This window comes from Lagopus leucura, unplaced genomic scaffold, assembly GCF_019238085.1.
Source record: "Lagopus leucura isolate 7727_CA_CO unplaced genomic scaffold, USGS_WTPT01 Super-Scaffold_100159, whole genome shotgun sequence".
NCBI classification, from domain to species: domain Eukaryota; kingdom Metazoa; phylum Chordata; class Aves; order Galliformes; family Phasianidae; genus Lagopus; species Lagopus leucura.
Genome location: NW_024962335.1, coordinates 12,779,423 through 12,803,856, shown reverse-complemented (window position 1 = coordinate 12,803,856; position 24,434 = coordinate 12,779,423). Strand labels below are relative to the sequence as shown.

The 24,434-nt window shown below is 54.8% G+C and overlaps 3 protein-coding genes across 4 annotated transcripts; all 3 read right to left on the bottom strand.

The window, feature by feature from the left end:
• Positions 1 to 1,032: 1,032 nt before the first annotated feature.
• On the bottom strand, positions 1,033 to 5,206 carry LOC122190353 (extracellular serine/threonine protein kinase FAM20C-like). The gene is made up of 10 exons (XM_042890284.1): positions 4,737 to 5,206; positions 3,547 to 3,722; positions 3,392 to 3,470; positions 2,998 to 3,090; positions 2,597 to 2,712; positions 2,219 to 2,399; positions 2,009 to 2,118; positions 1,539 to 1,620; positions 1,345 to 1,404; positions 1,033 to 1,267 (listed from the first exon to the last, which is right to left on the bottom strand). The coding sequence occupies exons 1-10, from the start codon at positions 5,204 to 5,206 to the stop codon at positions 1,033 to 1,035; spliced, it is 1,602 nt and encodes a 533-aa protein (XP_042746218.1).
• Positions 5,207 to 9,226: 4,020 nt separating this feature from the next.
• Positions 9,227 to 13,361, bottom strand: DNAL4 (dynein axonemal light chain 4). 2 transcript variants are annotated; one of them, XM_042890045.1, is made up of 4 exons: positions 13,319 to 13,361; positions 12,406 to 12,612; positions 11,570 to 11,653; positions 9,227 to 10,376 (listed from the first exon to the last, which is right to left on the bottom strand). In XM_042890045.1, exons 2-4 carry the CDS (start codon positions 12,475 to 12,477, stop codon positions 10,212 to 10,214), a joined length of 321 nt encoding a protein of 106 aa, XP_042745979.1. In that variant the 5' UTR covers positions 12,478 to 12,612; positions 13,319 to 13,361; the 3' UTR covers positions 9,227 to 10,211. The 2 variants fall into 2 exon arrangements, with proteins under 2 accessions (XP_042745979.1, XP_042745981.1); XM_042890047.1 differs by lacking the exon at positions 13,319 to 13,361 and adding an exon at positions 12,708 to 13,092.
• Positions 13,362 to 17,715: 4,354 nt separating this feature from the next.
• On the bottom strand, positions 17,716 to 23,338 carry NPTXR (neuronal pentraxin receptor). The gene is made up of 5 exons (XM_042890475.1): positions 22,580 to 23,338; positions 19,876 to 20,098; positions 19,505 to 19,749; positions 18,949 to 19,128; positions 17,716 to 18,683 (listed from the first exon to the last, which is right to left on the bottom strand). The coding sequence occupies exons 1-5, from the start codon at positions 23,132 to 23,134 to the stop codon at positions 18,459 to 18,461; spliced, it is 1,428 nt and encodes a 475-aa protein (XP_042746409.1). The 5' UTR covers positions 23,135 to 23,338; the 3' UTR covers positions 17,716 to 18,458.
• Between the last annotated feature and the right edge of the window lie 1,096 nt (positions 23,339 to 24,434).

Below are 24,434 nucleotides of genomic sequence, written 5' to 3'. Positions count from 1 at the left end.
CCCCCCCCCCCCCTCTTCCAGCCCATTAATTCTAGCCCCGATCTCCCCTTGCCGTTCCCAGGCCCCATTAGCCGCTGCCTTCCCCCCCCCTTCCCCATAGCTCATTAGCGACCAATTCGCCCAATTTGCTGCATTCTGCACCGTGTCCTGGGGACACCTCGTGCCCCCGCCACCACCCCAGAGACCCATCCCCACCACTCATCCCCAGCATGGGGCACGAAGCCCCTGTCCCACAGCACCTGTCCCGGCTGACGCAGACCCACCGCAGATTAACCCCGGCCAGGATTAGTGGATAAGCCGGGAGCCGGGCACTATATATGGTGCTGGGCCCGGTGTGGATCCCAGAGCCACCTCTGCTGGAGGGACGCGGCGCCCGCTGGGATTTTTGGGTGGGTGTGGGAAGAGCGTGGGCAGGGATGAGCATTGCAGGTTGGGTGAACCACGTGAAAGCTCACCAAAGGCCCCATTAACTGTGGGCTGGGGAAAGGCTGGAGAGGGACTGACTGCAAGAAAAGGGACCAGCTTTTTGCACAGGATGAGGGGGAATGGCTTTAAACTAAAAGACAGGAGATTTAGGCTAGGTCTTGGGTGGAAATACATTACTCAGAGGGCAGTGAGGCACTGGCACAGGCTGCCCAGAGAGCTGTGGGTGCCCCATCCCTGGAGGTTCTAGGCCAGGTTGAATGGGGTCCTGGGCAGCCTGAGCTGGTGGGTGGCAGCTCTGCCCACAGCACGGGGTGGGACTGGGTGGGCTTTGAGGTCCCTTCCATAACCAATCATTCTGTGATTCTATGAAAATTTTTTCTCTCATTATAAAAGGATTTGGAGGGATGGCTGTGCCACGTGAATCTGGGACTGGAAAAACAGCCCCATTGGCCGGGATCCCAAATCATGTTTTCTCCACGAGGCCGACCTATTTATTTAAATAACGCGCGCACCCGCCCTTCTCCCCTTGCATCATCCAATACCACGCACTCCAAGCTCTTCCCAGGGTGATGATTGCCATCACACCATGTCACCGTCTCCGTGACGTCACAGCCACGACCCTATGTCATCCACCAGCACCTGGTGGGGCTGTGCTGCTGTGGCCAGGCAGCGTCCCACAGCCACCAGCACCTTGCCCAGGCGCCGGTCCAATGCCTGCAGGTGGGGCTCGGCCAGGACGGGCGCCAGGCGGTCGGCAGCCAGTGCTTCCCGCATCAGCTCACTCAGGCGGTAGGGCTCGGTGGCCAGCAGCCGCAGCCGCAGGTAGGTGGATTTCTTGATGCTGCCGATGCGGAGGAGAGAGCCTGACATCAGGGTGGGTTTTTCCCCAGTGGGAACATGGTGGTGGGAGCAGCTTACCTGCAGCACTGCTGGAGCGGGGCCAGGATGGACATCTCGTCACGAGAGTGCGTGCCGAAGCTGAGGGAGAAACCCAAGGGTTGGCATCGGGGTGTGCGTAGCATCACCCTGCATTGGCTCTCATTTTGACTCTTGGCATCCCTCAGCACCAGCTCTATCCATTTAAGGTGGTTGGGTGCTCCCCTCTCTCCTACCCGCGGCCGTTGTCCAGGTGAAGCAAGAAGGTGTCGTTCCCAAATTTCTCAAAGGTCTCATAGTGGTGCCGGTCCATGTTGCCTGAAAGGGTGAGCAGAGGGTGGCAGCAGTGGGGTGCTGGGATGGGTACCCGCATGGCCCCATGCCAACTCCTGCACAATGTCATCCTGTGCTGAGTTTTGGCAGGAGACAAGCACCCCGACACTGTGGTGGTACAGGGCAAAGCAGCCTCACTCATGTCATTCATTGCAGGAGAGTTGGACTAGATGACAGTTAAGGGTCCTTTCCAACTCAGTTCTGTGACTCAGTGTATGCAACATGCCACCGGTTCTTCAGCCCCAAACATGCCATCAGGTGGGGACCAGGCCGTGGGGACAAGCAGGCAGAGTGCCTTCACGGTGCAAAGCCTGACCACTGCCTTTCCCATCAGCTACTGGAAAGTGAGAAGAAACTGGAGGGATGCTCTCACCCATGAGGAAATCAAGTACTGCCATGTCGATGAGGTCAAGGAGGCGATGACCACTGTCATAAGGCGGCGTCCGGCGCACCTGGCTGCAGTAGTTGGGGTCCAGCTCCCACCTTCATGCAAAGGATGGACAATGGGTACATGAGAGCGACCACAGGGCCAGCCCTCCCGTGCTCCTCGAGTCCCTTTGTGTCCCCCCAAGTCCCAGCTCACTCAGCCTTCTTGCTCTTGTGGTAGGAGCGGCGCCAGGGGCTGCGCCAGGAGCGACGCTTGGCCAGAGCTTTGTCGGGCAGCAGGACTGCCATGGAGCCCTCCAGCTGGTCCGGCTTGCCGCACAGAGCGTGCTCGGTGGAGCAGTAGTAGGAGCACTCCCCGTAGAAGCAGACGTTGCCCGCTGGCATGGGGGACAAGCACAGGCTGATGACTGAACAAGAACCAGATGAAGCTTCTCACCATGCCACATGCATAAAGCAATAGCATGGTGACTCTTCTTGAGAACCACCTCCATAGATGGGGACGCGGTGGCAGCTGGAGCCATCCCCACATGGGTGCCTGCCCTTGTGTGAGAGCCAAAGGTTAGCAAGAGCTCACCTGGGGAGATGTAGAATGTCTTGGCCAGTTTCTTGTCAGTCGTGATGTCCCGGATCTCCTTTGTTATATTCACCAAGCGACCAGAAACTGGTGGGATTCGTCGGAAATCCAGGATCCTAAAACACAAAACTCAGCACAATTTCTTGCCAGTGGAGCCATTTTTTTACACCCAGTCAGTACAAGCGCCATGAGATGCAGGCGTCCTTGCAATAGAGGAGGAAGAGGTGGCTGAAGGAGCTGTTTCTTGGCCAGGGCTGGATGTCAGGTTTGCTGGGAGGCTACAGGCCCCAAAGGGAAGATTTTTGGCTGTGTTTTCCACCAAGCACCCAAGGCTGAGGTTTTCTACCTCAGCCCCCAAGGGCTGAGGCCCTTTTTTGGGTGCGGGCCACACGAGAACTCACCTGTCCAGGTGAAAGGCTGCAATCTCTGCATTGTGCCGCTCAAAGTCTGAGAAGTAGAAGAAGTCAGCGGGGGTCTCTTGTTCCCTGCTCTGCCTGAGAAGATTTGGGGAGGGCAGGGATGGTGGCCAAAGAATGGATCACCTCCTGCTTGTTCGCAAACCACCCCTTGTGCTGTGTCTGTGGTGCTACCAAGACATGACCAGGCACAGGTGTATCCCGCTGCACGGCGCAGCCCCAAATCCCTTTGGGACCAGGGCTGGGAAGTGGTCCTCATGGATCGTCTTCTCCTTCCCACCACTGGAGGTCACTACCCCATCACAAGCTGCACCAAGCCTGCTGCCAACAGTAGGGGAAGGGGCCTCCAGCACTGGGGCTGAAGTCAAGCTCTACTCACTTCATGGGTTTGAAGAGGGCCTGCCCGTAGTTCGGGAAGGTCATGATGAGCTTCAGCTGGGTACCGCCAGACTTCTGCACTGGAAGGGGGCACACGAGGGTGACTGGGCCTGGTGGGGAGGCCAATGGGACAGGGGCGTGGGTAGGGGCGAATACCCGAGCTGACAATCTTCATGGTGGCCAGGTCCTGCAGGAGGGTGGGCATCAGGGGGTCCCTGCGCGGGTACAGCTCGTAGCGGTTGATGCCGACGTGGAACTTGAGCCAGGCAGGGTAGGTGTCGTAGGCTGTCTTCCCTGTCGGGAGGACCATCTCGGCTTTACTGCTGCTGACCCTGCAGCCCAAAAGCCACCACCACCCCAACAACAACAACATTTAGTTGGGATGGGGTCTTGTTCCCAGGCCCTTTCTGGGAAGAGCCGGCACAAGGCCTGGGTGGTGATTGGTGACAGAAGCCCCTAAGGCAGGTCCCCTTGGCAGCGGATGGCCACCTTTGTGTCCCCCACAGAAAGTCCCCATGGTCTCCCAGCTGATCCTCAATTTCCAGCTGATCTCACCCCAGGGGATCAGCTCCCAGGTGTGCAATCAGCTATGCACAGTTAAAGGGGAACACAAAACATCCATAAAAGAATGCTTCCCAGCAGCATCCTCAGCTCCCACTTGTAACTTACTCCCCCTGGCCAGACCCATGGCTCCCCCTGGTTTCTCTGTGGCATGAATTTAGGTTATCTGGTCCCACCATCTTAGTATTTGCACCTCTGGAAGGTGTGCTTTCCATAAGGAATCTGCTGCGTATTACCCAAGGTATCTCCATTAATATCTTCCTTTCTAATTAGAGGTTAGTAGTGCAGGGACAAAAATAGGCACCCAGCAGTGGTGAGCTCACCACCCAGCAGAGCCTAAAGAGGTCAGAAAGTGCCCTGAGAAACACAGGACTGCCGTGGTCTCGTGTCAAGAGCCAGCTGACATTTGGGGTTTTGCATTTTCAACATGAGGTGGGTGAGAGAGGGGGATCAAACTGGTCAGAAGTCTGCATTGGGAAGTTCCCAGAAATTTACAGCGAGAGCCCAGTGCTGGGTAAGGAGAGGAGGAGATGACCTAGAAGATACTATATGTAACAGTATGAATAATTCAGGCCTCCCCTTGGACTTCACCATGCGCCACATGGGCAGGAGGCTCCCTACAGCTCCCCGGGGCAGCAGCCTGGAAACGGGGCTGAGATAAGATCTGAGGCACTGGGGCTATCCAGGTGGGATGCTGAGCCAAGCAAGGAAATAATTTGTTTGCTCCCTGCCATGTGTCCCCTCAAGAAGCTCCACTCATCCCCCCAGACCAGCCCACTCCTCACCATTCATCGCTCCCACTGCTCCGTAGGCTGAACTTTTCCATGGGATTGACGACAAACAGCTTGTCTTTGTCTTTCACCTCCGGCAACGGGATGTTATAAAGGGGATGCTCAAAGAGTGCAGCCAGCTTGGATCCCTTGGCCCATGCTGGACTGACATCTGCATGCTGGTGCTGGATCCCCACGTCCCCATCTTTTCCCAGTGGCCCTGCTCCCTGAGGCTGGGAGCTTTTCTCCAAGGAACCGTTGCTGCCACTGAAGTCCTGAAGGATGCGCAGGCTCAGCTTTTCAAGGCTGGCCAGCAAAGGGCTGCCTGTGGGGGTACCCAAGGCTTTTGCATCGCAGCTGCAGAGCCTGCGACTCTCAGGGAGAGCCAAGTCCATCGTGACATGCAGCAGAAAGGCCAGGAGCAGCAGCAGGAGGAGGAGGACTTTAAACTTCCTTTGGACAAGTGTCTGCAGCTGGCGCCGCATCCTTCCTTGCCAAGGGGCAGGCACCCACACGGGGCAAAGAGAGTCAGTGCTTCCACTGCCCCGTCTCTCCTCCAGGCAGAAATCAGGGAGAGTCGTCCTGCATCTAAAACATTGCAGCAAAAAGCAGAGCTGTGGGAAGACCCTGGTGGCAGGACAGAGAGAGGGGTAGGAGCTGCAGCAGGATTTATAAGGGACGAGCTAGCAGTGCCAAGGTTAGCATGAACAGGGCAAGTTCCAAATCAATAGCTGCAGGTGGGTCGGGGACAGAGATGGTCACAGATAACCTGCACACTGGCAATCAAACAGATGCCCTGCACTGTCCCATCTCTCTGGGCTTCTTCCTGCCCAGCTCCCCTTGCTTTCCCTCCTTGTTTGCATACTTCTGCCCCACTCCCCAGCTCATCCTATCTGCTGGGCTCCCATGCTTATATCCACGCACTCGCCATCCAGTTTTGCTCCCACTGCTCAGCCAGGGCAATGTTACCACCTCTCCATCTATTCAAGGATGCTCGTATGCAACTGCCCATCAGTGGGTAAAATAAATAGGATAAAACAGCAGCTGGAGCAATTTTACCCTTTTTAATATCCCCAAAAATCCAGAGGACACGTGAAATCCCATACATCATGCTGTCCCCTTGCTGGAGGCAGATAGATAAGGAGCAGGTCTGGAGACCTCCTCCAGTGCCACGGCCCTACACTACTCTCTCACTTGTGCTGCTCACCACACCAGCCCCATGCTGGCTCTGTCCAGCCCACACGGACAGCAGGAATATGGTGTTCCTAGCTCTCCGTGTCCTGCAGCACGACAGTTGCTTGGAAACCGCCTCCAGCTGACATTGCCAGCAGCCCCAGATCCAGCCAGCACCGTGTTTCCTTCCCCCTGCCACGCACAAACAGCATGGCCGACAGGAGCAGAGCTTCCCACAGGGCTGGCGAGCTGCAAGCCATGCAGAAGGAGCCGGGCAGAGGGGAGCAGATGGCTTCCTTGGGGAAGGGAACACGGCGTCTTGCAAAGGGAGATTTGCTGGATCCGGTCTGGATGCACGTTTTGGAAAGAAGGAGCTTAGGAGGGGCTGTGGTTGGAACACAGGATCGTTAGGTCATTGCTTAGTGGAAAAAAAAAAAAAAAGCCAATACAAACATGTGCTAACTACTTGCATCAAAGGAGCGGGGCTCAGCTCTGGGAGAGGGGCCATGGATTCCTTTATTCCAAAGCCAGCTCTGGGAGAGCAAAGGGAAAGGGAGACCCCCTGCTCCTTCCAGTGGCCCAGCATCAGCTCCAAACTTGGCTAGGGAGGGTGACAAAGGCATCCTTCCCACATCCCAGAGCCAGACTGGGACAGGTCTGTGATGTAGGTAGCTCCCTCCTGCTGAGTTATCAGGGCTGCTGCACACACAGGGACACCAGCACAGAGCCTGCAGCCTTTTTTCCTCACTATGGGTTGAAGCCATCCTTCTCATCAGGAGACCTGTTCCCATGCTATGGTAAATCATAATCCTCCCCGCTCCCCAACTCTAATTTAGCATCAAATTGGAACGTAGAGGAAAGGGGAATAGTTGGGGTGCTCGCCACCCTTTGCACTTCAACGCTGGCATTAAATATTAACCAAAAGATTTTTCAGAAAGCCAGACGTGAGCCTACAGCAACGGGGAAGAGCTGGGGAGCTTCAAAGCCTGCCCTGATTGCCTGACAGCACATCAGTGCACCTCGTTGCCATGACATCATCACAGAGAAGCGATTGAATTTGCACCTCTTTCCTCCATTTTTCCAGCTTCTTCATCCCTTCTCAGCAGGGCCCAGTCACCTTTGGGATGCAGGAGGAGCCCTACGCCCAAGGACATTTCCATTGCTGGCACAGAGCGCGGACTCCCCGCCACGCAGGCCGACAGCCGATAACGATGCTCCTCATCTGCCCTCGGCAGGGAGGGATGAAGTCATGAGCACAGCCCTCTGAGCTGCTACCGCTGCACACTGGCTTGCTGGGATGGACGGATAGAAAGGGTCATTCTGACTGGCACCGATGTATCACCCTGAGCTTTTCAACTCCTTTTCCACCTCTGACTCACTTTGGTGCTTTGATGGCAATAGCAGCGACACCCAGGTGGCAAGACACAACGGGGAGAGGAAAAACAATAGTTAGAATAGAATAGTTCAGTGCCAACCTCCCCAGATTTCTGCTAAAAAACTTTTAAGGTAAAAAACCTCCAGCAAGAGATGGCAGTTTCAGAGTCAAAAGCATTTTTAGGCTCCAAAGCATCAGAGGCAGAGTGGTTACTTGCAGGATAACATGAAACAAGAAGAGACCATCTCCAATCCATGAACCTTACTACATGTGAATTACAGGCATGCCTCAAAGTGCTCGAGTTCCATAGCAAAAGCCCCAAACTGTGCTCTAGTTCCACAGCAAAAAGAGGGTGGGAGTTTCTTGTAGCACACAGGAGTCAGTGCGACATGACTCAACTTGCAACAAGCAGGAAAGCTGAGCCTACCAAATACTTGCTTGGGGGCCTTGACGCAAACAGCTGAATTTTGGAAAGTTGAGGTTTATGCTTTCACATATAACAGGCATTCAAAAATGGGGTGGCTTTTTGTGGTAAGTTCCTGTGGGAGAGCTGTTGCCCTTGGAAACAAAAATAGCCTGGCACTCTCCTGTGAGCCACCTTGCACTTGCTTACCTTGCGGGAGTCGCAGTGTAGGAGCTGACTTGCTGCAAATTCACACCTAGCTCACCTCGATTTGTTTGTGAGCTCGTGCTCTGAGGATGCTGGGGACTGGTCAGCGTTTGCCTATTGCAAATGCAGGTCACAGAGACATTAGCTTCGGTCAGCTGGTGGCCAAAGTGATAACAGGCTGGTAGCAAGGCCAAGAGATTGCATGCTGAGGTAAGCAGCTCCCTCTCCCTACGAATATCTGCAGGTCAGCATGACCCCACAGAGATGCCCATGACCAGCCTGTCTGTGGACATGCACACAGCAGTTAATTATTCATTAGTGTGAAAGAAGGACAATTAAGGAGACCGTGGCATGGCTCGAAGGTATCACTATGCTCCAGCGAGCACAGGGCATTCCAAAGATGGTGATTTTACCTTTTCTTCTGGATGTGCATCCAGACATAAAACATAAAGGAGGTGGAAAGTCTTGGAACAGAAAACCAGCTTTTCCACCTGCCAGCTGCAGCAAGTGCCAGTCAACAGTGCTATTTTCATTTAAAAGTCAGCCAGCTGAAGCGAGACAGAGTAATCACACCAACAGGAAGCTCATGGGTTTGGAGCCTTCCAGACTGCACAGCGATCCCGGCACCTGGCAGACATGGTACCAGTTTTGTGTCCTCCCCACTACCTTACAAGTCCCTTTCACTTGACCAGTAAAGAATTACGTGGCAGGATGTGGGGCCCAGCAAGCACAGATGATGCAAAATCAAAATCATTTCTAGTGGACTTATATTACTCCAATTCCTGACATGCTGAAACGGCAGAAAGACATCTCTATCATAACACTGAGATCCGCAGAAGGAACTAAGGGAAATGGAAAACCCTTCACATTTGATCCACTGCAGGCCCTAGTGCAGAAAAGTCCTTTGGAATTGAACTATGTACTTGAGTACGGCCTCATAAAACATGAGCTGCCAGTGGCACTGTTGGTGGCTTTCCTCAGAGCAAAGTCTGAAAAATCATAGAAGTCACAAATGCCAGACCCCAAAGGTCAGAGCAGATGCACGCTGGCTGGGCAGAGGATGCAGGTACGCCCCCTTGATGCTACTCACACAGAGGACCTGGGTCAGCAACACCATGGACGTGGCAACCTTCCTCAGCAGGCTTGCAGCAGCAAAAGGAATTGAATGGGAAGGATGAGAGTGCTTCTCTGCTCCCTTGGAGTCACCCAGGAAGGAAGCAGGGTGCGTATCCACCATCAGCTGTTGCCTGAGCCACATCATTCCTTGCTTACTTCCATGTTTCCTGAACTACTTCTCTTTTTCATCCACCACCATTGGGTTTTTATTTTAGAACAAACACAGAAAAGGACAATTTACTATTTTTTTTTTATTGTAAAAAACACAGTTCCCCAGATTTATATAAATAAGCCATATACGTAACATACAATTACGTTCACTCCATCCTCCAACACTGACAGCTTTAAAAGAAGAAACAGGCTAAAAAAGCAAGTCCAAAAGGACGTTAGGTTTCTGATGACCAAGTGATATCTCACATGGCACCTCCTTCCCCTACCAGCCTCCAAACAAGATGCTGAAAGTACACAGCACTTGCAACACCCCCAGGAACTGACAGGGAGGCATTCAAGCAGTACGAAGAGTTCTCACCCACTCCCCAGGCATCGACAGCCGCCTGTGTTTCAGTGCCATCTCAGCATGCAGTGGGTGAGAAAGGAGGGGGTAGCTTGCATAGCAGCCTCCTACATCCAGGCAGCTCAGCTGTCCTCCCAAATCAAGCAGAAAAGGGTAAAACAAGCCTAATTCCCCACAGCTAACACCTCCACGGACAACCCAAAGGGACACCCTTGACGCAGCCAGCTCTGCGTGGTCATTTAGAAGACAGGAAGGTGGGGCTGTTAATAGGGAGGAAAGAGGCACTGGTCAGAACCATACCACACATAGCCAGGGAGGCAGAGAAGAGAGGACACAATGTAGAACAAGTGGGAGGAGAAAACTTAGGACTAGATAGCACCTTTTCTCCTCCTCTTCGCCTTCATAGTGCTGCTGCATGGTGTGTCATGAGATTACCTATTTAAACACCTCCTTCTTGTTTAAACTCAAACATCAAAGAGAGAGCCACAGACAGATCAAGAAATCCCATGAGCGAGGACAGGCTTAGCAAGTTATACACACACCCCCTCCCCAAAATATACGCATCCCATAGAACTGTTATGTCAGTATGGAAAGAAATCTCGATGTTTTAACTATTAAAAATAAAGCCCCACCTCCACATTGTACAAAATCTGTGAAGGAAGAAATCTCCTGTATGCAGCGAGTCTGCGAGCCAGCCAGATGTCAGGAGCACTTCCAGACACACACAGCCAGGCTGCCACCAAAGAACATGTACAGCAGATTCTTCACCTCGTGAGTGATCTCAAAGCCAAACCCTTCCCCAATCACCACGTGCCAGGAAGATCCAAATTTCTTGTCCATCATCTCTTTGATCATCTTGGCAGCACTCTGGAGAACGAAGGAAAGTGTAGGGTGAGACAGAGCAAGCAGCAAGTTTCCGTGCAAACATCCCCCTGCTATTCTTCTCTAATAAAGTACTCAAGCCAGGGCAACAGCTATGCAGCTGCACTGAGCAAACTGGAAGCTCCTCAGGGCTGTGCCAAAGGCTAAAGCAGCTTACTGTTTGCAGCATCCTCCAACACAGCAGCTAGGAGAAATTAAACAACTACATCTAGCAGGCATTCTTCTCATTCACACAGTCTGAGAGAGAAGCAAGAGCTGTTTTTGATGGTGGTGGAGTTACGCTGGGCACGCTGAGCATGGTAGGAGATTCAGGTCACTAAGCTGCAGCTATTTTTACATGAGTCCATTTATATATATATTTTTCCAGCTAATTACCAAAACAGTGAAACTAGGCTGACTTTTAGAAGGCTTGCTTCTCTAAGATCACACCCTGTTAGGTCTAGAAAAGGAGAAGATTTTGCAGTGACACTTGTTGTCTCAGGCATGAGGGGACAGAAGGAATCTCCTGCTCTGTAGCTTTGCCTCACTCCAGCACAGAGCTCCTCTAGCACAAGCAATCTGTGCCCTGCCCATTGAGCAAGCATGTTCTCATTCATCTTTCTACCTCAAAGATGAGGGTAATATTTCAAAAGACTGTAACTCCTCCATCACACCCTATCTACGTGTTCTCAGTAATTTCATTCAAGAGGCTGAAAGCTGACAGGGAAGACTGAACAGACTGTACCTAAAGGTTCGAAGAGCTTAATTTGCTCATTTCCAAAATAAGAGTCTCCTCCCTGCCCTGATGGGGATGATCTTGCTCAACGCTGACAGATGGACCCACATTTTGGGACAGGCCACTCTCACACAGTTTTGACACAGGCCCTCAGGACAGACAGGACATTTTATGAACAGAGAGGAAGCTCACAGAGAAGGAAGGAGATAAGGTTTGTGAGGCGGCATCGCTCTGTGACTCATCTTTGCTTCCTGCATGAAAGCAAACAGCTAGTACAGATCTCACTCACAAAAGCAACTAAATCTGAGATCTAGCCAAGCTGTCTCTTTCTGCCCTTGCCCAGAACAGAAACTGAGTAATCTGTCAGTATGTGATTCTGCTGTGCCCTACAGCTCCAGCCCTGCTCCTGCAGATTCCTTGAGCTGCAGTAACGAAAGGTTGGCCTGATGGATTCAGCTCATACCTCATTGTTCGTGGCATATTTCTCACACGCTGTGACACACAGCTCCATGGCCTCTACACGCATCTCCTCCGGCATGTCTGTGTGCTGCAAAGAGCAAACAAGAAAGAGGAACTGAGCAGAAAAATAAAAGCTAGACAGAAGACAACAGAAAACAGCCCTTATGCTGCCCACGCTGTCACAGAGCCCAGACTGCTGGCACGGACACAAGGCAGCTACTCCACGTGACGTTCAATGTTAGCTTAAAGCAGAACATCATCAAGCATTAGAATGATTAATATGAAAATGGCTTATTACTATACTGACTGTCCATTCTTTCCTTTGTCCCAGTCCATGCAAAATTGTTCTCTTCCAAATTTAAGGCTAGCATAAAAGTAAGCATAGCTTAAAGGAGGAGATAAACAGTTTTTCAGTGCTAAAATGAAGAGAAAGCACTGCTTCAACCATCCTTAATTATGGCTATAAGCATAACAGAAGTCTAAATTACAGTCTTTTCTGCTATCTAGCTGGCTAAGATCATTTATTCCTGCTCCTCTAAACAGAATAAAAACAAGTTGTGTCTAGCAACATGAGCAGAGGGCTCCAAAGGCGGCATGTGTGGAACATGAGATGATTGCTTTGTGCCACGCTCCCCTGGCTGACTGATTTCCTTGCCTGACAGACAGGCAGAAGAAATGGTGGTGACTGAATCAATCCTGAATCAAGGAACAGCTAAGGTACAGCACAGCTCTCACAGCAGCTGTCAGTGGAAGAAATCTTATTCTGGAAGGTAGGGAAGAACAAAGGTAGCACTGCATATCTGTAACACTGCTAAAGACATAACTCATTTTCCTTCTTACCCTAATCAGTGGAAAGCTGTGCAGTCTTTTATAATCAGCTTCCTCCTTCTTCCCCTCCCCAGTGTCAGCCATGGTCTTTCCCCAGTGACCCCGTGAAGGGGCAGGGGTCTGAGATGGAGATCAGCAAGGCCCTGCAGTGCAGATGGCTCAGGGAGTGTGCCTCTAAGGATCAGCAGAAGGGGAAGCTTCCCAGCCCAGAGGACACCGCTTAAACAGAAACAAACAAACAACAAATAAGAGACAAGAATAAAGCTTTGCATTAAAATGGAAGGCAAAAACTATTACAAGAATGCTGTCCCTACCTCCACTTACTCACTGTATCACAGTAACTTCTTCACACCCCATGCAATCAGAGAGCTGTCACACAACACATTAATGCAAACAAATTTTAAAAACGTATCATTTCCCATAAGTGAGACTTCAGGATGGCAGCATTTCCCAGAAGCACCAGCCCAGTTTGAGGGACGTGCCAAGTCAGGGCAACACTTCCCACAGGCAACGAGAGGGCATCAACCATGACCGGTCTGGTACACCACAAAGTGCACGTGTATTTGAGGAACAGGATCCGGTGTTCAACAGAACACCTCAGCCCTCGTTGGGGCACTCGCTATTCTCACCCCCAAGGTATCTGTCAGCTGGGGATTCCCGTGCAGGAAAGCACCAGGCCGCTGCTTCAGGCAAATCAGCCAACCACAGCCTGGGCACGGCAGCCCAGCCAACTACGAGCCTTCCCCTGCGGCCTGCCCCGGCTCTCTCGCTCACAGCGAGGTGCCTCCCCTCCCACTTGGTCTGAGGGCAGCCTGGCTGGGGCGGCTCGGTAAAGCACGCCACAGCACCGGCCGCGTGGCCCCAGAGCCCGAAGAGCTGCGCCGGGAGGGAGGAAAAGAGGGCCGGGAGCGGAGCGCGGCCTCACCTACGCCGCCGCCGCGGCCCGCACCGGTTGCTAAGGAAGAGCCCCGGCTGTCTTAGCAACCGCCACCGGAAGCCCCGCCTCCCCGCCGCCCATTGGCTGCCAGCGCGCCGCCCGGCTCACCCTATTGGCGGAGGGGGCTTGGGCCGCGCGGCGTGGGGTGTCTGCGGCGTGCCTGTGCTGAGCCACCGCCTGGGGGTGGGGGCGGGGAGTGGCTTCAATGCGGAGCGTGTTTGGGGATGTGGTTCCGCCTTTAGTTTTGAGTAGGATCGCAGACACATTTGGGTCGGAAAGGCATAAATGATCCAGCCCAACCGCCAGCCCACCCCCACCATGCCCACTGACCATGTCCTCAGTGCCACATCCACACGGCTCTGGAACATCTCCGGGGATGGTGACTGCACCACCTTCCTGGGCAGCCTGTGCCGCTGCAGCACCGCTCTTATGGAGAATAAATCTTTCCTCATATCCAACCTGAACCTCCCCTCGTGCAATTTGAAGCTATTCCTTCTCATCCTATCACTGTTACCTTGTAGCAGAGGCCTACTTCCACCTCATCACGACCTCACAGAATCATAGAGTCACAGAATGGCCACGGTTGGAAGGGACCTCAAGGATCATGAATCTCCAACCCCCTGCCACATGCAGGGACACCAACCTCCCCATTTCATACTAGACCAGGCTGCCCAGGGCCCCATCCAACCTGGCCTTGAACACCTCCAGGGATGGGGCATCCACAGCCTCTCTGGGCAGCCTGTTCCAGCACCTCACCACTCTCTGTAAAGAACTTCCCCCTGACATCCAACTTAAATCTCCCCTCCCTCAACTTAAAACCATTTCCCTTCATCCTACACATATCAACCCTTTCAAAGAGTTGATTCCCCTCCTGTTTGTAGGCTCCTTTTAGGTACTGAAAGGCTGCCATGAGGTCACCCCTCAGCCTTTTTTTCTCCAGGCTGAACAAGCCCAGCTCCCTCAGCCTGTATTCATAGGGGAGGTGCTCCAGTCCCCTCATCATCTTGGTGGCTCTCCTCTGGACCCTCTCCAACAGCTCCCTGTCTTTCTTGTACTGAGGGCTCCAGACCTGGGCACGGTACTGCAGATGGGGCCTCACAAGAACAGAGTACAGGGGGACAATCACCTCCCTGTCCCTGCTGGCCACCCCTCTTCTGATGGAACCCAGGATACCATTTGCTTTCTGAGCTGCAAGAGCACACTGCTGGCTCATGTTAAGCTTTTCATCCATCAAGACCATCCATCAAGATTTCAAGCTACGGCAGGGGAGATTCAGGCTGGACATTAGGAAGTATTACTTTTCAGAAAGGGTGGTCAGGCACTGGAATGGACTGCCCAGGGAGGTGGTGGAGTCACCGAGCCTGGGGGTGTTCAAGGAAAGGCTGGATGTTGTGTTGAGGGACATGGTTTAGTGGGAGCTATTGGGAACAGGTGAACGGTTGGACTGGGTGATCTTTTAGGTCTTTTCCAACCTTGGTGATTCTATGATTCTATGATCCTAAGACCCCCAGGTCCTTCTCCACACGGCTGCTCTCAAGGACTGCTCCTTCCAGTCTGTATAGATACCGGGGATTCCTCCAGCCCAAATGCAAAACCTTGCACTTTGCTGTGTTGAACTTCATCAGGTTCACCCGGGCCAACTTTTCAAGCTTGTTGAGGTCCCTCTGAATGGCATCCCTTCCTTCCACCGTGTCAACTGCATCACTCAGCTTGGTGTCATCAGCAAACTTGCTGAGGGTGCACTCGATTCCATCATTGATGTCATTGATAAAGATGTTAAAGAGCACCTCCTTTCAAGTCACTATAGAGTGATGAGGTTTCCCCTGAGCTCCTCTTCTCCAGACTGAACATCCCCAGTTCCTCCAGCCGCTCCCCATCAGACTCGTGTTCCAGACCCCTCACAGCTCTGCTGCCCTTCTCTGGACACACTCCAGGGTCTCCATGTCTTTCTTTAGTCAGGGGCCCAGAACTGAGCACAGAACTCAAGGTGCAGCCTCACCAGAGCTGAGTACAGAGATACGGTCACCTTCCTGCTCCTGCTGGCTGCACTACTTCTGATACAAGCCAGGATGCTGTTGGCCTTCTTGGCCACCTGGGCACACTGCTGGCTCATGTTCAGCTTTTCATCCCCCAGCACCCCTGTGTCCTTCTCTGCAGGGCTATTCTCAACAAGTTCTTCTCCCACTTCATACTCATATCTGCCCTGACCCAGATGCAACACCTTGCATTTGACCCTGCAGAACGTCATTAGGTTCTCATGGGCCCAAAATCTCAGTCTAAAATTAATACAGGTGAAGGAAAATACAGCTCTGGGATCACACTTTCTACTCCCAGGTCACCAAGAGTGATGCCTGGCTCTCCATCAGGGCACATCCTTGTCATGCAGGACATGTCCAGGGCCAGATTGTTCACATGGTATCCTGTTGGTGTGTATGTGAAATGTCCTCCCAGCAGCTGCAGAGCGAAGGCAGCCCTACTCACCCAACACCCATCCATCCAAGCAGAGCCCAGGGCTGCTATTGCCCTGACAGCGCTGGGAGGACAGTGTTGCAGTGATCATTTCTCTTCCCTTTGCCTTCATTGCTGCCGGTGACAGAAATGAAATGCTGCCTCCAGTCCCCTCCCTCCATGACAGTTGCAGTCTTCCTGCAGTTGGGGCCGATTCCTTTTCCTTTTTCTCCTTTGCAGGCACGGGCCTCTTGCAACGAGGCACTAAAACCATCGAGAGAAAGATAAAAGCTGGGAGATCAGCCTTTTTGTATGTGTGTGTGTGTGTGCAAAGGAGATAATTAGGAACAGAATCTCTGGGAAGAAGATCTTTCCATCATTACCCTATCTCCAGGCAGCTACTCTAATCTCTCTGGGGATACAGCGCTTTCAAGCACCGTATTCTTTCTGTGCTTTTTTTAATGCTTTAATCCCTGTGTAGTTCACCCACTTTTGCTGGGAAGCAGCGAGTCGGTGCGAGCTCTGTCTGAGGCTGTGTGTTGTATGCGAGCGTTTGCGTGATGTTGCCTGCAATTAATTGTGCTTTGGTTTTGATCAGTGTGGTTCCAGGGTAGCCGGGGGAGGAGGGGAAATGTTCCCCATGGGAAACCCTGGCACTGTTCAGCAAAGCCTGAATTCATACCTCTGTGCTGGTAAAACAACAACGTGCCACTGATGCACGGCAGCATCAGGTTGCATTGCAGTGCCCATCATTGGCTGGGAAATGGGGACACAGCCAGCTGTGTGTCACCACAGCACAGCCCTGCTGAGCCTTCCTGCCTGCAGGAGGACATGGAGGCAATTAGAGCAGCCCCCCATCGTTAGGACAAAGTGGGCTCATCGTGGTGGCACCCACTGGGACACATTGCAGCCCAGCTCCCAGCTTGGGAATTACGGCATTTCCTCCTCAAGCCTTGTAATTAATGGCTTCAGAGCCTCATAATTAATAGTGTCAGCATCCAATATGTCTTTGCTTTAAACCCTCTTTTAGGAAGAGGTGCCAGGCCATAGTGTGCTCTCAGCACAGCTGTTACACCTCTCCTTCATTAACCCTCCTAAGAACCATCTCATTTTCCCTTGTCTTAGTGCACAAAGCATTGTTTTCCAGTATGCTGCCCTCAGAGAGGCACAGCTCTTTTCCTCAGTGGCTCTGCTTAATTTAGAAGCCAGCAGCATCTGTAAGCCACTGCAATTATTCTTTGCAACCCCATCGATTTTTTCGCATCCTGCCATCTCCCCAGCTGCTTTCCTAAACCCTATGACCAGTTTTTGCTTCTCATAGGGCACAGATAACCAAAACCCACACCTTGCTTCTCCTTCTCCACCCAGTTACAGAATACGCAGCCACAGAACATCAGGGCTGAGCCCTCACTGAGAATGGAAATCAAATATTTATTCCCATTCTTGATTTCCTGCCTCTTAACTAGTTTTTAATCTCTCCATAATGACTTCATTTCCTTAAGAGCCTTATTCGGGGGAGTTTGCCATAAGCCTTTAAAATGCCTGGGTAAATTATAGCCTTTCCACGTCCCTCGTTCAGCCCAATTGCCTCCAAGCCCCCAGGAGAGCAGCCTTAGGTGAGAGCTGCAGAGCATCCTGCAGCCCTGAGCTCCCAGAGCTCTGCTGCCTTCCTCCAGGCATACACCCAATATCCCCACAGGGATTTTTGCCTTCTTTTTCCACCAGGTTTGCAGCCCCACGAGGCTCTGACAGACACGCCACGTTTATTGCCCACAGCCAGCGTTACAAAAGAAATGTCCCAACACGACACGGCCACGCACAAGCGAGCGACTGGGGGGGTGGGAGGGGTGGCATGAAGATCACAGTGTTTCCCACTCGGCACAGAGGCTGCACTGCATCCCCACTGCATCCCCCCTACCCTGGTGGGTTGTCCCCTCTGCCCCCTGGTCCCTGGGCAGGAGGTGCAAAGTGGGACATGCTGGGCTTGGAGGAGTGCTGGAAGCTGGACATCACACCGTGAGACCTCCCCCCAAAAAAACCCTGGCATAGACATACTGAGACACCAGCAAGGAAACATCACATCCTCAGGCACTCTCCAAGGCCACCAGCATCCCCAGCCAGCACAAAGCAGGGGCCGAGGCACGGGTGAGGCCAGCACCCCTGCAAGTAGCTCAGCCCCAAAAGGCTGGGGGGCAATGGGGCACACCTCTCCCTGTGCCCCTTTTCCTCACTTTTGCTTCATTTCCTCCACCCTGACCAGGGCTGGGTGCATGAGGATGAGTCTCTGACCCTCTTTCCCTGCCTTATGTGGCACAGGGAAGGCTTAAAATAAAAGAAATAGATCCCACTCACAGGACTTTTTTCATCCTATGGGGGGAGGACGATTCTGGAGAATGACTGATGGAGAAGAAGGGCTCGGAGGGAGCAGGCTCACAAAACCAGACGTCAGGGCGATGAAAATAAAGAAGTGTAGGGGATGTCCCACTCCCAGCCCCCCCATATCCCCAGTGCCCGGGGCCCAAAACAAAACAGGGCAAGGTGAGAGGCAGGAGGAGCGAGGGGCTGCCGTGGGACCTCCCCTGAAGGCCTCGAACATCGCCCCATCATAGGGTGGTGGTGGTGGTGAGAGGGTCTCGTTGATCTGGGAGGGTTGGAAGGGCAGCCTGGAGCTGAGTGTCGTTCATGCCTTCCTCCCCTCGTCGCAGGCAGTGAAGGCTGCCTTGCTGGCCCCTCCAAAGACCTCGACAGCCTGGTCGTCCCACTGGATGACGTTGCCTTGAAGGTGCGAGGTACAGTTGGCCAAGGCCAGGATCTCCGCTGGAGCCAGCATGTGGTCCCAAACAGCAAAATGGGCCAGCTCCCCCACAAAGGCCTGCGTGGCATCGAAGCGGCCGCCCAGAGTGTCCTGGGGATGGGAGGAGAGCAGGGACAAGGGGATGAGTTGGGGAGAGGGAGGGATCCGCGTGGAGGTGAAGGTGAAGAGGGACAGGAAAGGGAAGAGGAAAAGATGTTGAGGACAAGAAACCCACCTGGGTGTTGGATGAGAAGGCAGAGAGCCCTCATATCTGAGCCCCACAGTCCCCACCCCGGACCCCATTTGGGGCTGCCTCTGCCCAAACTCCGTTTGGGAATGCTCACACCCATAGCAACCTATAGGCTGCAGCAGGTACCTGCTCCTGGCCCAGGATGATGACGCCCTGTGGCTTGATGGCGTGCCAGGAAGCCAGGTTCTCACCGGAGCCCCGCTGCTCACCATCCTGATACGCCGACCACTTGCCATCACGAGTGGTCCATGCCACACACACGTGGTGCCAGGCTTTGTCCTTCAGGCTCAGCGGCAGCTGGGCAACCTGTGGGTAGAAAGCAAGAGAATGAAACTCACTGGGGCTGCCAATGGGCCCCAGCATATCACACTGAGGGACTCAGAACTGTTGCTTCTCTCCATCAAGACCCACCAGGCAGAGCTGTCCTCCCCATGCCCTTCCTCCTTGTGGTCCCCCATGCCACCTCCCACGGAACTCACTTAGGATCACAGAATCACAGACTGGCTTTGGGTTGGAATGGCCATTGAAGACCATTCATTTCCAATCCTTGCCATGGGCAGGGCTGCCAGCCACAAGATCAGGCTGCCCAGGGCCCCTTTCAACCTGGCCTTGAGCACCTCCAGAGATGGGGAATCAACCTCCAAGAACTGGGATGTAGAGAGCGTGGGAAGGCTGGGCTGACCTTGTCATTGATGAGCAGCTCCAGGGGGTTGCTGCCCCACTCAAGCAGCACGATCTCGTTGGCTTGGGTGGGGACAGAATAGGAGAAAGGGGTGCCGAGCCCTGACAAGGCCTTGGACTTCAGCCACATGCAGATGGTGAAGGCATAGAGCTCCGGCAGGCTCTTCTTCATGCGGGCGTACATGTAATTGTTCTGCACCGGGATAGTCACCTTGAAGGCATCAGGAGGGCTGTAGCTTGGAGCTCCTGCATGCCACAGATGGGAGGAGAGAAGAGAAGGGTGAGGAGTGAAGGTGCCCATCCCGCGCTCCTCCAGGTTTGCCCTTGGATTCAGTGTCAGCCCACACCTCTGTCCCCTTGGGCAGCACTCACCGTGCTCCAGCTCCGCCACTCGGTTCTGCAGGGCACTGAGCTCCTTCTCGATGTCATGCTGCTGCTGGCTGCGGTCCGTGTTGGCGGCGTGCCTCTCCTTCTGCAGGGCGAGGATCTTGGCCAGGAGCTGCTCCTCCAGCTGCTCCATCTTGCTGTGCAGCGCATCGCGGGCGAGCGCTGGGGCGGTGGGCGCTGACCCGTTGGGGCGGGATGGCAGCTCCTGCTGCGCTCGGCGGTGGGGTGAAATTCAACATCATGTCAGCATGGAAGGTTAAATTGTGATATGTCAACCCATGACACCACGTGGACCACAGGGACCACGTCAACCCATGACACCATCGGGACCACAACCCAGGATCTTGCCCAAGGGCTTTGTCCCATCAGCCTCTGGTACAAAATGGGGTTGGTCACGTTGGTTGCTCTCAATGACTTTTGGGAGCTCAGGTCACCCTGCTGCTCGCTTGCTGTTGTGGCACGGCTGAGCAATCCTCTTAGCCCAGCTCAGCCCATGTGCGTGGGTGCGTGCACACGTGCCAGGTCAGCAGGTAGCTCTCGTTCAATGTAAAGCCAGCATCACCCATCTGCTGGCAAAGCCCCAGCTACCAGGATGTGTGCCAAGAGGAATGGGGTCAGCAGTGGCACTCGGGGACACCTCCAGTTCCCAGGGCTGATGGCAGTGACTCCCCTGCCCTGTCCACACCTCCCTGTAGCTGAGCCAGGCTTGGGCAGGGAGGATGTGGCCTCCACGGATGGAAACGGCAGGGGAAAGTAGCAGGGAGAGGAAGCGAGGAGATGGTGTTGGCGTGAGCACAAATGGACCCGGACCAGGCGGGAGCACGCTGAGGCTGGAAATGAAGAGATGCTGCCGAGTGCCAGCAAAGCTCTGGGCTTTGAAAGAGCCTCTAGCAGGGACAGCCAAGGCAAAAACCCTCCATGGGTTTTGCAAAGAAAACCAAAGAGAAAAGCAAAAATCAATGGCGAAGGTGCATGGGGGGCAGCTCCAGCACCCACCTTCGTCTAGGGATGCTCTTGCAGAGAGCAAAGACTCTCCAGGAGGGAAGAGTGCAGGTGGCACCCGCAGCTCCAGTCACCCCATCCCTGAGGCTAACCACCCCAGTGGGATGTGGGGACACGGGACCATCTCAGCCCCCCAGCTCCCAGCCTGCACTGCATCTCCATAAGCACCTCCAAGCACTCTTCTCCCCAGTTCTTTGCGAAACACTTAATTATAGCTGTGCAGCTGTTATTTACCAATGTGGGGAGGGCTCCCATCTGCCGCCACAGCACGGGCAGCTGGGGAGTGGGCAGCGGGAGCGGGGGAGGTGCATGGCACACGTTGGCCACCAGAGCTGCTGAAAAGATTGAAAGCTGCCAGGTAGCGCTCAGCGCGTGAAATGTCAGCGGCCGCGGGGGGGCTCAGGCGGTGCTCATTGTTGGGCACAATGCACTTTCGTTTATGTAAGGGGATCACAGCCTTCATTTACTAATGCGTTGGCAAATCTGCTCCTCGTGGCTTCCCTCCCCCCCCGTGCCGGCATTCAACTAAGTGGGGAGAGCAGGGCTGGGGACAGGTGCCCCCTGTGGGGCCCATCGCTGGACACTTCCCCCTCTTGTGTGCCCGCCCCCTGTTGGCACAGCACTCCGTGCCCCCACCACTGCGCCACAAGGGACGGGGGTTTCCTTGGAGGAGCCAATCCAGCAGCACGTCTCCATCACCCTTGGGTCTCGCTTGGAGCTGTCAGTGTTTGGGTGTCCATACCCATATCCATCACTTTGCTGCCAACAGCCAGAGCATCACCGCCAGGCTCGCCCCCCAAGGAGGTGTCCTCCATCCACACCTCTCCATTTCAATCTCTTTATACCTTACGAGGCCCAGATGCACGGATGACCCTTTGCCATCTCCTTGCCTGAACCCTCTGTTGTTAATGAAGTTCATGGGGCACTGGCTCTCAATGTGCCACTGTGCTGATAGACAGGAACAGGATGGCAATGGGAACCAGGTGGGATGGGGTTGAGGTTGATGTGAAACTTCTGGCAGGTGGCTGTGGCCCCAACTGACCTCCAGGTCAACACATTGTCCCTGGAGCAATGGCAATCTGGGGGAAATAACCCAAGAAAAGCAGCCTCCACATGCCCGAAGCTTGCCTGCTTCACCCCGCTGCATCCGTTCCCCCAGCGTGGACACTTCTCCCTGCCAGCCTCCAGGTAACCATGAACCCCCACCAGGTTTGTGTGGCCACTGAACCCATCCTAACCCCAAGGAATGGACAAATGGACACTGACCCCAGGATGGGCTGACACCATGGTAGAGATGCTCAGGGGAGCAGGTGTGGGTTGGGGTCTTTCCCAACTCTTCAACTCCTCTGGGTTGGGGGGCTACGCTCACACTTTCCATTGTAAGGAGCCCCGCTTTATGGCCATGATGGGGCTGAGCAGGAGGGCAGCATCTGGACACAGTCCATGGTTCCCACATTGGGCAGCGGCTGGTCAGGAAGTGATGTTTGGGGCCACCCGCTATGGGGGGAATGGGCGGGAGGCAAAGGGCGAGCACTGAGGGACCCCCATCCCCTGAGCAGGGACCGCGATGCCGGGAAGGGGGGCAAGGAAGACCTTCCCAAAGCCCCCCAGGGGTGGCGGGAACATCGGGAGGGGAAAGAGCAGGTTTTGGGGGGATGGGCTTGGGGGATTCCCCCGGCCTCCCCACCTCGATCCGGTCGATGCGCTCCTGCAGGGCGCGGACGGCGTCCTCCAGCTCTCGCACGGCGGGCGGCTCGGCGGGGGGGTGCCCCATGGTGCCGGGCCGGGGGGCGGCGCGGAGCCCGGCAGCGGGGGGAGCGGCGTGGAGGCCGCCCTCGCAGCGGCTCAGCTTGCCCGTCAGCTCGCGGATGGTCTCCTGGTCCATGCGGATGCGCTCTTTCTGCTCCAGCGCCGTGCGGCGCAGCTGTGCCGCGGCGCTGCGCAGCGCCAGCAGCTCTTCGGGGCCGGCGGCGGCGGGGCCGGGGGCGGCCGCGGGGCACTCGGCGCTCAGCGGAGTGCAGACGAAGCGGCTGAACAGCGGCGTCGAGCCCGTGAGGCGAGGCCCGGCGCTGGCCAGAGCCTCGGCGGGGCCGTGCAGCGCTCCCAACCCCTTGTCGGCGGCGGGGAGCAGCGCGGCGGCGGCCGAGTCATTGTCGGCGGCGGTGGGAGCGGCGGGGGCGGCGGTGCCCGCCGGGTGGACGCTGGCGATGATGCAGATGATGGCCCCCAGGAAAGCCAGCATGCCCGCCGCCAGCAGCACCGCCAGAAACTTCAGGGTGGCAGCGGCGTGGGGGGCCCGAGCCCGCGGACGGCGAGAAAACAAAACGGGGACGGAGGGAGGGAGGAAGGGAGGGATGGAAGGAAGGATGGATGGAAGGATGGAAGGATGGATGGACGCACGGACGGAGGGACTGGCAGCAGATGGAGAAACGGACGCTACCGGCAGCAACAGCACCGGCGCCGGGCCCCGCCGCGCCGCGCTTATATCAGCCGGAGCCGCACGCACCGCCCCCGCCGCCGCCGGGCCGCCCCCACCGTTCCGCCGGGAACGGGGACGGCAGCGCCGGCGCTGCCCGCGGTCCGAAGCGCCGTGCGGCTGTCCAGGAAGGAGATGTGGGGCTGCTCGGGGAGCGGGTGCGTGCAGCCGGCCCACTCTTTCCATCCGTCATGTGAATGAGGCACCTCAGGCACCTGCTTGTTCCTTGCTTAGTACTCGAGTGCACAGCGCAGCGCATCAAGATCATAGAACCATGAAGACTAGAAAAGACCATGAAGATCACCCAGCCCAACCGCCAGCCCACCCCCGCCATGCCCACTGACCACGTCCCTCCGTGCCACATCCACACGGCTCTAGAACACCTCCAGGGACGGTGAGTGCACCACCTCCCTGGGCAGGCTCTGCCACTACAGCACTGCTCTTTCTGAGTTTTCCCTAGGATCCAACCCAAACCTTCCCTGGTGCAACTTGAGGCCATTCCTTCTCATCCTAAAAGAGCAGTGAGGTGAAAGCGATCAGCTCAATTACATCACACCCAGCTCCAAACCCCACACTGGGATGAGAAGGTTCCTAACACTAATCCTAACCTAACCAGCCTCTCCATGGAGCCACGGTACATACACGTGGCACAGCCCTGGTGCTCAGTGGCAATGAAACCTTCAGCCTGGAGCAAGCAGTTCAGGCAGATTTACCATCTGCAATTAGTGCTCAAATGGCACCTCTGGGGGGCAGGCACCCCCAAAACATGGGTGGGTCCTAAGGTGGGATGGGAAAAGGTGTTGGGGCCTCAGGCTGGGGATTTAAGGGGAAGTTTTTCAACCAGAGGTGGTGACACACTGGAACAGGTTGCCCAAAGAGGCTGTGGATGCCCCATCCCTGGAGGTATTCAGGGCCAGGCTGGATGTGGCTCTGGGCAGCCTGGTTTGGTGGTTGTCGACCCTGCACATAGCAGGGGGGTTGAAACTGGATGATCTTTATGGCCCTTTTCAACCCAGGCCGTTCTGTACGATATATAGATTCTATATATGATTTACCCAGGGGATGA